The sequence below is a fragment of the Malaya genurostris genome, chromosome 3, assembly GCF_030247185.1.
Source record: "Malaya genurostris strain Urasoe2022 chromosome 3, Malgen_1.1, whole genome shotgun sequence".
NCBI lineage: Eukaryota > Metazoa > Arthropoda > Insecta > Diptera > Culicidae > Malaya > Malaya genurostris.
The window spans coordinates 7,529,560-7,545,383 of NC_080572.1; the positions used below are offsets into that span (position 1 = coordinate 7,529,560).

General features: G+C 38.0%; 1 protein-coding gene across 1 annotated transcript; it reads left to right on the forward strand.

Moving 5' to 3' along the window:
• Window positions 1–257: 257 nt before the first annotated feature.
• On the forward strand, window positions 258–5,606 carry LOC131438724 (uncharacterized). Its single transcript, XM_058608935.1, has one exon. The coding sequence runs from the start codon at window positions 258–260 to the stop codon at window positions 5,604–5,606; it is 5,349 nt and encodes a 1,782-aa protein (XP_058464918.1).
• The last annotated feature ends 10,218 nt before the right edge of the window (window positions 5,607–15,824 follow it).

Sequence of the window (15,824 nt, forward strand, 5' to 3'; positions counted from 1 at the left end):
AAGATTGTTCGTGTTCGCGCATCGCGAGTGATTCGCATCCGGACGCTGACATAACCACAATCCGTATCCTCTTGGTTGGAGTACGGGAAAACAGTTTGAGCGTCGACTTTGCGGAAGCCGACCTTGCAGTAGAGATATCAAAGCGTCTGCTTCCGAGAAAGCCGATCAGACAGTGTAACAAACTTCTATGAACGTTATTGTAAAACAAATGAAATGCTGGTAGTGAACGTTTTGTGAATATAAAAACAGCTACAGCAATGATGAGCAGTGTTCAAGGTTTAGAAGGAAATGTGCAGCATTCGCCGGTTTCCGCGCAGAAAAAGAAAAAGGAAAATCGGAAACAGCAGCAAATATGTGACCAGAAGCTGAATGCGTTTGAGTTCCGGAGACAAGCCGTGGTGTCAGAGCTACAGCGAATGAGAAATATGATGGAAACAGCAGAAGACATCACCGTTCATCATTTGGAAACGTACCTGCGACGTGTTGATTCTTGCTATGACGAGTACAACTCGATTCAGAACGAGATTTATGCGGAGTTTCCGGATCAACGAACAGAACAAGAGAGTGCGTTCATAGAATTTGAGTTACTTTACGAGGAGCTTCGAGTAACGATTTGTGCCTCGATGGATGCGTTACGAATGAAACAGATTCAAGTTGTCCCAAAAGCTGCCATTGCGGAGGGAGGCGAAAATCAGCAAACGATCGTCAATCAGTCACTTGGATTACCGCACGTTCCACTCCCTACATTTGATGGAACGTATGAAAAGTGGTTCCGGTACAAGCAGTTGTTCCAAGATCTGATGCAAAAATATCCCCATCTATCCGATGCAACTAAATTGCACTACTTGACGCAAACGTTAAAAGGGAAAGCGGAAAATGTTCTGAGCGAGCAAATACTGAACGAGAACAATTTTCAACCAGCGTGGAACATCTTGGAAGAACGGTTCGAAAACAAAAGAACCATTATCGACATTCACGTTGGTGGCCTGCTGAATCTAAGGAGAATGAACAAAGAAAGCTCATCGGAACTGAGACAGCTAGTTGAAGAATGCAGTCGACATGTAGAATCATTGGAGTTCCACGACCAGCTGATGCAGGGGATGTCGGAACAGTTAGTGATTTCACTTCTTACTTCTAAACTTGACAAAGCTACACTTAGCTTATGGGAAGGCAATGTTCAACCAAAGCTACTGCCGAACTATAAAGACACGGTACAGTTTCTGCAGAATCGTTGTTTTGTTCTCGAACGGTGCGAAACCAATGCTTCTCACAAACCCAGCGAGGTAGTGAAGCAAAAGCAGCTGGTTCCAGTCGCGAAGGCTACTGTCAAAGTTCATGCAGCATTACAAACGAAAGAGAATGTGTGTGTATTTTGTGACGAGTCTCACAACGTCAACAAATGCAACACTCTGAAACAAATGACAGTGCCAGAGAGGATTGTCGCAGTTAAAGAAAAGCATCTCTGTTTCAACTGCCTGAAACGTGGTCATAGAGTCGGCCAGTGCAAATCAAGGATGTGTACTGTTGCCGGTTGCGGGCGTAAACACCATACACAACTTCATAGTGAAATCACTACAGAGAAAGCTGTAGCAGACGGAAACGCAGCAGAATCGACGAAGGAAGAACCAGTCGAAACTGGTCAATCAACGAGTGTCACTTGTACTAGTGCCGTGGTGAAATCGCAAGCAATTTACAAAAAGGAGGTGATTTTATCTACCGCTATAGTGCAAGTAAAAGATTCCCGAGGAGAATTCCGTCCTGTTCGTGTGCTGTTGGATTCAGGCTCCCAATCAAACTTCTTATCTGAGCATGCTGTGAATCTGCTTCGCTTGAAATGTGAAAACATCAGAGTGGGCGTCGTTGGAATCAACGGTGAAAAAATAACAGTTACACAACAAACTATTGCCAGAGTAAAATCATCGTATGGAGATGCGTCATGGGTCCTCGAGTTTTTGGTAGTGCCGCAAGTTACTGGCATCCTTCCGTTGCAGAAAATTGATATACGACAATGGGAGATTCCTCCTAATATTAAATTAGCTGACCTTAGATTTAATATTCCTGCAAAGGTTGACATGCTCATCGGAGCTGAACTATTTTTTGACCTTCTAATTACCGATCGTATGAAGCTGGACAATGGCCAGCCCATGCTGTGGCGATCAGAGCTTGGTTGGATTGTGTGCGGTTCCCGAACGAGTGTCAAAAGGCCTTCTTTGGTGGCTGTCGCGCACTATATCTCCTCGGAAGCGAGTTTGGAGAATGCTGTGCAGCGATTCTGGAAGCAGGAAGAAGTTCCGGAAGTGGAAAAACTTACGTCTGAGTTTGAACAGTGTATCGATCATTTCGAAAAGACCCATCGGCGAGAGAATGGGCGTTTCGTAGTTCGGCTTCCATTTCGAGATACAGTTAAGTTACTTGGCAATTCAAGATCTCTTGCGGAAAGGCGATTCCAGCAACTGGAACGAAAATTTGTACATCAACCGGAACTGAAAAGGCAATACGTTACGTTTATCAATGAGTACGTGTCTCTCGGGCATTGCCGTAAATTGGAGAACGACGATGATACAGTTCGTGGTTACTATTTGCCACACCACGCAATTTTAAAACCCTCGAGCTCGACCACTAAGCTTCGTGTCGTGTTCGATGCGTCGGCACGATCGGATACAAATCTTTCTCTGAACGACGTGCTGATCACTGGACCGATAGTGCAAGACAGCTTGATGGCGATTGTTCTAAGGTTCAGGAAATACAAGTATGTTTTCACAGCCGACATTCTTAAAATGTACAGGCAGATTCAAGTGGATGATCGTGATGTACCGTACCAGAAGATACTTTGGAGAGATGATGCTCGAAAACCACTCGATACATACGAATTAACAACAGTAACTTACGGAACTTCTTGTGCTCCATTCTGTGCTACGGTATGTCTCAAACAGTTAGCGGATGAGGAACAATCAGAATTCCCGATAGCTTCACAAGTGATTAAAAAGGACTTCTACATGGATGACGTACTGTCTGGAGCAGACAGCCTCCAAGCGGCACTGGAATGTCAAGATCAACTGATTGCTTCACTAAAGCGTGGTGGATTTAAGCTGCACAAATGGTGTGCGAACGACAAGCAGCTTCTGATCCGAATCCCGGAAGACGAACGTGAATTACAGGCGAAAATTAGTGATCACGGTTCTAACGAAGTAATCAAAACACTTGGATTGCTTTGGAATCCGACGGATGATATGTTCCTGTTCAACATGCAGCCAATAGTTGAAGTACGAGATTACAACACTAAACGTACAGTGCTTTCGGATACAGCAAGAATCTTCGACCCGCTCGGCCTTTTGGAACCAGTGACCGTTGTGGCCAAACTATTCGTCCAAGAGCTTTGGGCCTACGGTGTAAATTGGGACGAGCGCCTGATGGTGGAACAGGAAAGTAAATGGAGAAAATTTCAAGAGTCTTTGCAGGAGATTAACGAATTGGAGATACCACGAAGGGCTATCGCAGACGGCGCCCTAGTGTACGAAATTCATGGTTTTTCGGATGCTAGCAAGAAAGCATATTGTGCATGCGTGTATCTTCGGAGCATCATGCCCGATGGCAAGGCTGAAATGTATCTTCTGAGCAGTAAAACTCGTGTGGCGCCGTTACCGAAGTTGTCTGGGAAACGCAATACTAAACCTTTCACTATTCCGAGAGCAGAATTGTGCGGTGCTCATTTGCTTTCTAAATTGGTCACAACTCTAATTGATGCAATAGATCTGGAACTCAACGGCGTCTTTCTTTGGTGTGACTCTCAAATCGTGCTTTGTTGGCTACAAAAATCTCCAGTTAATCTGGAAGTATTTGTCGGAAATAGAGTGCGTGAGATTCAGCAGTTGACGAAACATTATGAATGGCGATACGTTAACACAAGAGACAACCCCGCAGATATCGCATCCCGTGGAGTCACACCATTAGAGCTGAAACAGTCAATTGTTTGGTGGCGCGGACCAGCTATGCTGCAGAATGTTAACTACGAGTATCATCAGTTCGAGCAAAACAATTTTAACGAGCAGGAATTAGAATTGGTTGACTTAACATGTGCATACGTTGCCGCGCACACAGAAGTAAACGAGTTGTTGACGAGATACAGTGACTTTAGGAAACTACAACAGATGGCAGCATACATCTATCGTTTCGTGAACAACTGCCGAATGAAGGAAAGAAGTAAGCGAGTCACAGGATATCTGACAGTCGCAGAGTTACGAAATGCAACATACAAAATCATTGCGCAGGTTCAGCGCGAGGGTTTTGTAGCAGAATTAGAGATGTTTAGAAGAGGACAAATGCAGAAAAGCAAATTGCTGAATTTGGCTCCATTCATCGACCACGATGGGATGCTGAGAGTTGGCGGGCGTCTGAAACATGCCAAACTTCCGTATGAAAGAAAGCATCAATTGTTATTACCACATAACCATCACGTGACTAAAATACTAATTTCAACGCTACATTCAGAAAATCTACACGTTGGACAGCAAGGTTTGCTGGCAATAATTCGTCAGCGTTATTGGCCAGTTCGTGCAAAGTGCGTTATTCGTCAAGTTGTAAGGCGGTGTGTTCGATGTTTTCGAATGCGCCCTCCTGAAACCGAGCAGTATATGGGTGAGCTGCCTGATTACCGAGTAAACCCTTCGTTTCCATTCTCCAGAACAGGCATAGATTATGCAGGACCTTTCTTCATTCGTCAAGGAGTTCGCCGTACATCGAAGGTGAAGGCTTATGTAGCGCTATTCATATGTATGAGTACCAAAGCCATACATCTCGAATTAGTCTCCGGATTAACATCGGAAGCATTCTTAGCTACTTTGCAAAGGTTCATCGGACGACGCGGCTATCCAGAAAGGTTGGTGTCGGACAACGCAACTAATTTCAAGGGCGCACAATCAGCGTTGCGTGAACTTCACGAGATGTTTCAGTCGCAGCAAACAGAAAATGTTATCAACAAGTTTTGCTCAACAAGGGGGATCCAATGGTCGTTCATTCCTCCTCGGTCGCCAAACTTTGGCGGCATATGGGAAGCTGGAATTAAAGCAGCCAAAACCCATCTTAAGATAGTGCTGTGTGAAGCATCTCTTAACTTTGAAGAAATGAGTACAGTGTTGACTCAAATTGAGGCAGTGCTCAATTCCAGACCGCTAACACAGTTGTCCAGCGATGCTGATGACCTGTCTGCTTTAACGCCAGCTCATTTTTTGGTGGGTCATGAACTAACAGCTGTTCCGGAGCCCAGTCTTCAAGATGTAAGAGTGTCTTCCTTGTCTCGCTGGCAACATCTACAGAAATTAAGGCAAGATTTTTGGGCTAGGTGGTCATCTGAATACTTGCACGAGTTGCAACCAAGGAGCAAGTGGTATAAAAACAAGGTTGTTATACGTCCAGGAATGCTTGTAGTTCTCAAGGAAGACAATATGGCGCCGCAGCATTGGCGAATCGGGCGCATAACGGAGATATTCCCTGGAGCAGAGAATTTGGTTCGCGTAGTTAAGGTTAAAACAGCAAGCGGAGAAGTACATCGCTCGGTAAACAAAATTTCGATTCTGCCTATCGAGGATAACAATATAACGGAAGATTGATTTGACAACGTGTCAACGGGGGGAGAATGTTACGACCAACGGTGAGCCCCTGGATGATGTTCTCACCTTCACATAAAATACATTCATATTTTTCTTTTTTGTTGTTGCCAACACTGTTATTAGAATTAGAAATAAATAAGCAACGTGCGAGAAAGGACGTAATTTCTTTACAAAGCGTTTTTTCTTTTAGCCTCTTTCGCGCGTATCCGAACACAATCGTTTCTGAGTGATTCAAAGATTAAATACAATCGATTTCTTTTCAGCACGCTTGCGCTTCGGCAACATAATTGTTCCACGGTGACGCTTCAAACCATATATTGGAAATTTTTCGAACTCAAAGTGATAACCCATATATTTTTATGACTATAGAAAATATGAGGATCGATGAAAAAAGGCTATCATCTCACTACTAGGTGGATAAAGCACATTTTAAAGCTACTAATGAACCAATATTATAATGAGACTATTAATATGACAAAAGAATGGTATTATCACATCTCTAGGTAAATTATGAAGCAGTTTTTTACTTTAGAATTACTCTTCATGCTCTACGGTCGTCAAATAATAAGCTTGAGCCAAGCACTACGCCAGAAACGACCGAATACTAGCAAGAGGTACGCGCAGAAAAATCCAGATTGTCCGAAACAACAAAATGATTACGTGAATGCGAATAAAACTGACATGTTTTAATGTGGAACACATTTTTGTTTTCTATATAGCGGTGCAAACTAGAAACTCAAGAAAAATACACGTAGAAATGTGGTCAGGTTTTGAACAATTACAGCTCAGTCTATTTTGTATCAATTATTAATATTACGTCACCATTTGATTGGAAATATTTCTACGTATTGATTTGAATGTTCATAGCCATGTATTTTTAATTTTATATCATTGAAATGTTGATTAATAGCTAGCAGTGTCCTATTTTGGCTGCAAAAAATCTCCGGCATACTGGATTTCCCTGCCATAGTCGACGGTTTTGAAGGAGTAAGCGATATATCAAAGGGAAAGCAGCGCTCTGATTGGTCAATCGAAGCAAAAGCAAAGCTGTTGGAAGCACGCGAATCTACAAATAGAAGCGAAATTATAGCTAACGTTTCAGTCTTATGCGTAGCTTGCTAGAGGTAGGTTGTTGCTACACAGCAAGACAAAAAGTGCCATAAACGATTTGAAGCTTTTATTGGTATGCTCTGATCTTGTCCCATGTTATGTCGTTTCGCCTGAGAAATTGACAACTACCCCAGGGTAAATTTTGAGTGCATAAGACTAATTTCTAATTTATATAAGATGAACTCGATTGATAATGAGAAATAATTTATCGCTTCAACCGAAATCGCAAAATGGTAGTAATGGTAGAGAAACGCTATAAAAATAACTGCTTGCATACAAAACTTGAACACAAGCTTGGTTAAGAGAAGCTTAAATATCGATATCCTTATCGCAAGCATGTACAAACATTTAATTGTATACATTTGGGCTATTGATGTAATTTCGTCGGCTACGAAACAAATACAAATCACGATAAATAGAGTCTATATTCTGGGTTCGCGTGTTCGGTGTTGATTCCTAATAAGGATCAATCTAAGTAGACTCTTGTGCATTTGCGGATTCAAAAGTGTGACGATTAATTGAAAATGTCAATCATTGGAAATTTTAGTTGCCTTGTTCCACATCAACGGTTCGAACAACCCCATGGGACTGATCCTTGTAGTTTTTTCTACACTTCCTAAAATTGATAATCGTACTTGCATAATTGTAACGTTATAAGGTGGAACACGCGAGAGCAATAAATTACAGCCTTATGTAGGGGACAAGAACGATTAAGATGGCATTAAAAATGCAATGGTCAAACTCATACATACATTTATTTGAATTAGAGAAATTTGAAACAAATAGTTTTTAGCCATCTAAGGATTCTAAATTTAGGTTAGGAATTAAAATGGTATTTAATTTTTTTTAAATTATCAGTGAGCAGATTCAGACTTGAATCTATGATTTCTTGATTTAAAATAATTAACAATAACAAACAATCGAGATTATTCGGCAAGTATATAAATTGCTTCGCGAATGGTATATGTGAGTAGAGGTACGCATTAGCAAAAGCTTTTAGTTTTTTCTATGATTTTTGATGTAAAATTGAACATATAAAACAGATTTGAATATTTTCCAGGTTTTTATAAAATGAATTCAGCTGAATCAGCTAGGTGAAGTATTGCCATCATGTCAATGATTATGGTCTGTAACGACGAATCAACCATTTCGGTATGGGTGAGAAAGTTAATTATACTAGCATTTTTGGTTATAAATCGAACGACTAAATTGATTGTCTTAAACAACATGCACAAATTAAAATCATATTAGCCAATTAAAATTACTCATGATTTAGAACCATACATAGTTAGTGCCTGTTTTACTAGCGAACTAAACGTGCCCACTGCACTCAATCACTGAAAGTATTCCGTATTTCTATGTGCCGGTTTTGCACGATACACTTTGTGCGATCGCTCAATTCACTATTGAAATTTTGTGCGTCTTATTTTGGCACTGAATTTCACCTTAATGCTTGTTCATACCAAGCATTTTAGAAAATGTTAGAAACAATTTTGTGTTACTACTGAAAATTTTATCATAAATTACTGAACTGCTGCGTTATATAGAGCAAGAGATATTCACGATAAAATTCTGCCCATTCTTGTATAGAGTAAATTTTGAAAAGGCGTCCCAAAGTAAAGTAAGACGTATTAACGTCAAAATATTTGTTTCATACTCCAGGGTGGTTCACAGATAAAAATATTTTGTGAATTTACATATATTTTCATGCACATATTTAGAGCAGGTAATTAAACATAAAGTTACTTTACAATTCTGTAGGTTTCAATAGAATTTAATTGCAAACTAAGCGTTAATTGAAAGATACAGTTATATTCATTGAAAGTTCAATGCAATCCAATTCAGTTTTGCATCGATGAAGGTTTTCAATCAAAATCTCGATTCAACCCATGTCTATTACATGTCACTATTGATTTACATGTCGTGTAAATTTCATTATTTCTTTCTGTGTTGTTTCAAACCAAGACATTGCAGATTAAAACAAAATGTATTTGTTTCCAAACTAGATCACAAAAGTTTCAAACAAATGTTGGTTGTTTCAAGGAATCATTGGTTGAATCAAACCAGAATTGTTGTTGTCCCTATATCAACAGAAAAATTCATTATAATTACCCGGAACTTGTTTTCTTTTTACATTATTTTTCTGTGTGTAGGACAAAGTCATCTTGCTACACGACAATGCACGACGCTGAAATGGGAAGTGCTACCTCACCCGCTCAGATATAGAACCATCGGATTTATACTTGTCCCGACAACAAACGCTTTGAATCTTTTGTTCATCTTTTTTGGTAGTTCTAATCCTCATGTGCAGCTTTGTGGGAACCCAAAATTTAAAAAAAAATGTCCCAAAATCACTTCGTGATTGCAAGGTTAAAAAAACTCAGACTTAAGACCATTACACAGTTAACCTATTAAGGCACCATAGATTACAAACCGCCTTTTCAAAGACATTACCATTTTGATACAATAATTTGTTCAATGACGGGTAATTGTAATTTGTTTGCTGCAATTCCACAACCGCCCAGATTATCTATGATGTCAAACATACCAACAAATGTGATGCACTCTGTGTGCAAAAAAAAACTTTTGGATTTACCTTGCATCTAAATTAAACGCAATAAATGATAGTAAGATTGTCGATTGCCGGTACCGACTACAATGTTGTTTCCATGCATTTTTTTCTAAATGCGAGTCTTTGAGTTCTTTTTTTCAGCACGATCATTCCAACGCTTGACCACAATCGATCATATTGGCGCGGCACATGTGTCTCCGCTGGAAAAGTTCGCGCCCTTGACCGCAGCCCTCAAACTGGTCATCAATCTTCAGAGCAGAAAAATAACTTTTCTCATATATAATTTAACTTCGAGTCTGTAACGGCAATAAATTAAAACTATGAGTAGCTTGCCTAGCTAGGAAATTATTGAACGGGGCATCTGTAATCAAAAAGTATCAAGCTCCACGAGGTCCAACATGCGATTATTGCCTTTTTTAACAAAAAGTTAGTTGATAGTAAAAACTTTCATTAGACTATTCTGCTGCTAGATCGCACTGTATTAGTATCATCACCTGGTGATTAGATGAGAAAACGAACAAGTCACTGGAATAAGCCGCACCCGGTGGATACCGATAACGAAAGGGAATTCCAGACTCGTAGCTGCGCTGGTTGAAAGTGAAATAAACTTTCGATGAACCGTTATTACTACTCCAATGAAGCCTACTATCTGCCTTACGACCAGACAACGGGATTCGGAGTTTTCGTTTTCAATCATTAATGGTCTCCGTGTCGATAGAAGCCGTTAAGCCAGTTCTCTTGTTCGACAGTGTGTTCTGTTTCACTTTGGTCACTTTTGTTTTGTTCAAGTTTTGTTGCGCGGGTTTTGATTAAGCAAACAAACGGTAAATGTGATCGAATTTCAAGGTAGTCGAAATCGGTAAACAAAATACAAATTGAATCGGCAGATTGGATTTACCTTGTCTATCAAGTTTTTCCATCTTATGATTTTATAATTATATACAGAGAACTCCCAGATTACAAAATTGCAATACAACAATGATTGTTTCGCGCCCTCGTTGTTTCAACTAGAATATAATTGATTTAAGGGGGGGATTTTTTCTCAGAATTATCGGGCAACAAAATAAATTCAAATGTTTGGCATGATAAAAAGCATCATTCGAACAACATTTTGTAATATTTTCGTTAAAAAATACTGGGAAATAAGTCGGTGAAGAGGTATTTTTGAGAATGCTTCCTAAAAGTCACGGTGTCCACTGTATCTTAGCGCAGACTAATCAGAAGTGAACAAATCAAAGCAGCATAGATAGAGTAGAGATTTTTCTAGACCCCATTTCTGTTTGATTTTTTTTTTAATTTTTGGTGGTTGCTCAAAGTGAAAACTATGATTTTTCACGAAAAAATCCACTAATTTGTAGCTGTAAAACCTCCTCAAAGTAACAAACAACGAAAAGGAAAACAAAGGTCTGGTTTCTTATATGTAGAAAGTCTGTGCAAAATTTGAGCAAAATTAGTGCAGTAGTTTTTGAATGACGATGGACACAGACTTTCAAAATCTGCTTTCGAGAAAAACGCGTTTAAAGTTTTTTGTCTATAAAATCAAAGGAAACAATTTATTACTCAAGGGAGCCCGTAGGGTATAACATTTTCAAAAAATCATATTTTTTCTTTTATAATTTGTTATAATGAAACATTTCAAGAATGTTTTGTCAAGCTTTTAAGTCGATCGAAACAGAAATCTTGGGCCTGTGTGCCGAGCACTTACTTCTTCGCAGTATGAAATAAGCAAAGATAAAGGCCCATAACTTGCTGAGTATTGTTCCGATTGGCTTGAAAATTTCACAGAATATTCTTGAAATGATTTACTATAAGAAAATACAAAGAAAAAAATAAATGTTTTTTCAAAAGTGGTAGACCCTACTCGCCCCTTAACTGAAATATCAGTTGATTTTTCCATAACCATTTAAGGAAACAAAATTTCTGTTTTCGTATGCAGTCAGTTGGCTGAGAATGATTGCACAAAAAAAGTTTAATGTCGAAAGTTTTAAGCGGAGAGTAAACGACACGTAAATGACGTAAGTTGACATTTCATGTAAACGAATTTGTTCAAAACAACATGATAAAAACGAGTGAGCATTGTGCTGGCTAGATATTTCTGCACTAAATTTAAATTCGTACAGCGAATAGTGCAGTTTAAGATAAACAACAGTTTAAGATAAAAAAAAATCACGAACAGTTTAAGATAAATAAAAATTCCTAACATTTGAAAATTACTGCTGAAATAAGAGGATTAAATTTTTCTTTTCATAAAAGAGCAACTCTAGCGAGATGTTCCGTAGATGGACTAAAAGCTCCTTGATGTCATTTTAACATTTTGCTGATAAAATCCATCTCGAAAATTATAATCTTTCGTTGAATTTGTACGTCATCAGTGAGTTTAGTTATATGATCAAAATATGATATGATCTTCGTAGTTCAAACAGTGCCTTTCCAAAGCAAAAATTGTCTGTTTTCAATTAAATATTTCAATACAAAAATTTGTCCCCCAAATAAAAATTATATTCCATTACGTTACATCGTAACATACATATTACGCAATGTAAATTTTTGGGTTTAGGATTTTGTATCATTGAATTGATTAAATGTAAGTTTGTTCTACAGTTTTGAAGAGAATAATGAAATTAGGAATCAGAGAATATAATTTTATCGATTTCATTTCAGTTCCAATGTTGTCAAAAAAGTTTCATAAGCAAAGAACTTAGAATGCACAATTGGGTGCTTTGGGCCACATACCAGTAGACAGCCTTGGGCCACTGTTCATGAGCAGAGCAAAAATAGAATGCGGCGTTTGGACAAAAAACGTAAAAAAACGCTAATTGTATGTATTGTGTCACTTGTAGAAATCGATTTTCACTTCAAATAAGTTTTTTTTTTATTTTTACTTGCATGATATTATACATCTTAATTTACGAAATTACTTCTAGTAAAAATATGAACTTGTGAGCAAATACCACCTTAATCTTTCTTTTCTTTACGTGGAACACTAGTATTCAAAGGTTTTTTCAATTAAAACAATTATAAATTCAATTATGATAACTGATGATATTGTGACCCAAGGCACTCGCCATGGAGCGTGCCTTGGGCCTAATGTCAACAAAATCCAATTTCTATGTATACATTAAAAAAGTATCTGTTTACAAAATAATCACAATGAAGGTAAGTTGGTATACTAAAATTCCAGAGTGTGGTTGCTTAAATATCTTTCATTTACAGTTATAAAAAAATGTCAAGTGAAAAATGACCCAAGGCTGCCGATTCTCCCCTATCCTATACAGACGAATTTCGTGCCAACTCGAACAAATGTTGGCAGCATCCTCTTAGATTTTAATGAAACTTTCTGAACTTCGTCACAAAAAACCACTTTGCACACTTCGTTTTTCAAAAATCAAATATTGAGGAAAAACGACAAATCTTCACAGTTCGAAAAAGTATTGTGATTTTACTTACTTTAAGATGCACATAACACATGGATCAATAAGTCCCGAGACTAAAGCAGAGATGGCGCTCGTAGTAAACCAGTAACCACGTCTTTCTAGAGTACTAACCTTTGCTTGAAACGGGTCAAAATTTAAAGTCGATCCGACCAGAAACAGCTGCGTTAGCGAGGTTGGAGTAAAGTCGTTTTGTAGTATGTTTCAAAAACGGAAAAAACCGAGTTTCGTGTTTTGATAAAACATAGTTTTTTAATGGCTAAAAACACCGTGCAAGCGAAACAATGGATTGAAAAATGTTATCCGGACTTATAATGAAAGATCGTAAAGTGAAGCTCCGTGAGATTGTTGAGATGACACAGATATCATATGGAAGTGTATTTACTATCCTTCATGAAAAATTGAGCATGAAAAAGGTTTTTTCCAAGTGGGTGCCGCGATTGCTTTCGATGGAACAAAAACAGCAACGAGTCGATGATTCAGAAAGCAGTTTATCGCTATTTACTCGCAACAAAAAAGATTTCTTGCGTCGTTACGTGACCATGGACGAAACATGGATACATCACTACACTCCAGAGTCGAAGCGGCAGTCATCTGAGTGGTGCACAGCTGGCGAAAGCCGTCCGAAGCGTCCGAAAACGCAGAAGTCAGCTGGCAAAGTCATGGTGTCAGTTTTTTGGGATACGCATGGCGTGATTTTCATTGACTACCTCGAAAAAGGTAAATCGATCAACAGTGATTATTATATTGATTTACTGGTGCGTTTGAAGGAGGAAATCGCAAAAAAAAAACGACCACACATGCAGAAAAAAATCCTTTTTCATCAAGACAATGCACCCTGTCACAAGTCGATGAAAACAATGGCGAAATTGAACGAATTGGGCTTTGATCTGCTTCCCCACCCCCATACTCGCCAAATTTAGCCCCCAGTGACTACTGGCTCTTTGCTGATCTTAAAAAAATGCTCCAGGGAAAAAGATTTGGCTCAAATGAGGAGGTCATCGCTGAAACTGAAGCTTATTTTGAAGCGAAAGATAATTTTTTTATAAACATGGTATTGAAAAATTGAAAAAACGTTGGAACCATTGTATCACCCTAAAAGGTGATTATGTTGATGAATAAAACAAAATTTTGCAAAAAAAAATGTTGTTTCCATTGTTAGTCTCGGGACTTATTGATCCATGTGTTAAATGCAGGTTTATATTCAAAAGTAAAATTGTGTGACTCGGAGCCTACAAAATTCTGTGCGAGTGGAATTTTGCGTCAATTGAAAAAAAAAATGTTGTACTAGTTCCTTTGTAGACCCTTAATTATGTTTTCCATAATAGTATCACGAGATCGTTGACATTGTCGAAGATGGACATTCTTTAATGAAAGAGCAGTTTGAGATGAATGTCAATGATTTAAGCTTCATTTATAAAATAGCTTAAGGGGGATAGGGTCTAAATGATGAAAAAATCATCATTTTTGCGATTTTGTTCAATAAAATGAATTTAAATGTTTTGCATGAAAAAAAGCATCATTCGAACAACATTTTGTCTTTTTTTCGTGAAACAATATTGAGAAATAAGTCGGTGAAGAGGTATTTTTAGGACACTTCTTAAAAATCATGATTCGCGGTGTTCACTGTATCTCAGCGCAGACTAATCAGAAGTGAACAAATCAATGCAGCATATTTAGAGTAGAAGTTTTTCTAGACCCCTCGTTTCTCTTTGATTTTTTTATTGTTTTGAATTTTTGGTGTTTTTTCAAAGTGAAAACTACGATTTTTCACGAAAAAATCCGCCGTTTTGCATCTGTAAAACATCCCCAAAGTAACAAACAACGAAAAGGAAAACATTGGGGTCTGGTTTTTTATATGTAGAAAGTGTGTGCAAAATTTGAGCAAAATTGGTGCAGTAGTGAACGACGATGGACACAGACTTTCAAAATCTGCTTTCGAAAAAAACGCGTTTAAAGTTTTTTGACTATAAAATCAATGGAAACAATTTATTACTCATGGAAGCCCGTAGGGACTAACATTTTCAAAATATCATATTTTTTCTTTTATAATTTGTTATAATGAAACATTTCAAAAATGTTTTGTCGAATTCTTAAGTAAAGCGAAGCAGAAATCTTGGGCCTGTATCTCAAGCTCTTACTTCTTCAAAGTATGAGATATGCAAATGTAAAGACCCGTAGCTTCCAGAGTTTTGTTCCGATAGACTTGAAAATTTCACAGAATATTCTTGAAATGTTTTACTATAAGAAAATACAAACAAAATAATAAACGATTTTTCAAAAGTGTTAGATCCTACTCGCCCCTTAACTAATCTTCAACTGATAACTAGCGCATCGTAGCGTTACACAAGGCTTATTTTCACGATCAATACAATATTTAAGTGCTATGAACTTACGAGTCAAAAACCGAAATGTATAGACGGTTAGTATTAATTTTCAAAATACAAGATGAATCATTTTGTTCTCTGTTGAAACATATTTTCAGATAGACTGTGCCCACGGACAGACTTTTGTCAAAAGAGAGATTGAAAATTGAGCTCCACTTTCCAATTGATAATAGCTTCTCAATCCAACAAGACCTTGGTGACTAAACAAACAATAACAGTTCAAAAAATATTGACGTGCGCCAAACCGAACACAAGGCACGAATTCTGTTGTAAACTGAAAAGAAACTTCCCATAAGCCTAATTATATGAGTAGAATCAGAAAAAACATCAAAATAAATGTATGCACAATGTGATAAGTAAACGTGTATGCAGAAGCATGAACCTGAAACGCTTTGAATTGCGCCGAAGGGTAAGTGTTCGTTCTCTAGCACATTGTTGTTGGAGGAATAACCCAACGGAGGAAACTTATCACTGGCCAGCAAGTCATTCGAAAGGGAACAGAAACGAAAATTGATAAACAATTGTTTTTACAGTTTGCAGACCAGCACAACAGTTCATTCAGAACTGATGCTATGATCAGTACATAACAGTATGATAGTAATCAGCGAGTAATTTTTTTATTATGCCAATGAACTAGCTTTAATTTTTATATTGATTTTCACAAACTTAATTTTTATAAAAAAAAAGAAAACAGCGGAAGTGAAAATATGCGAATAAA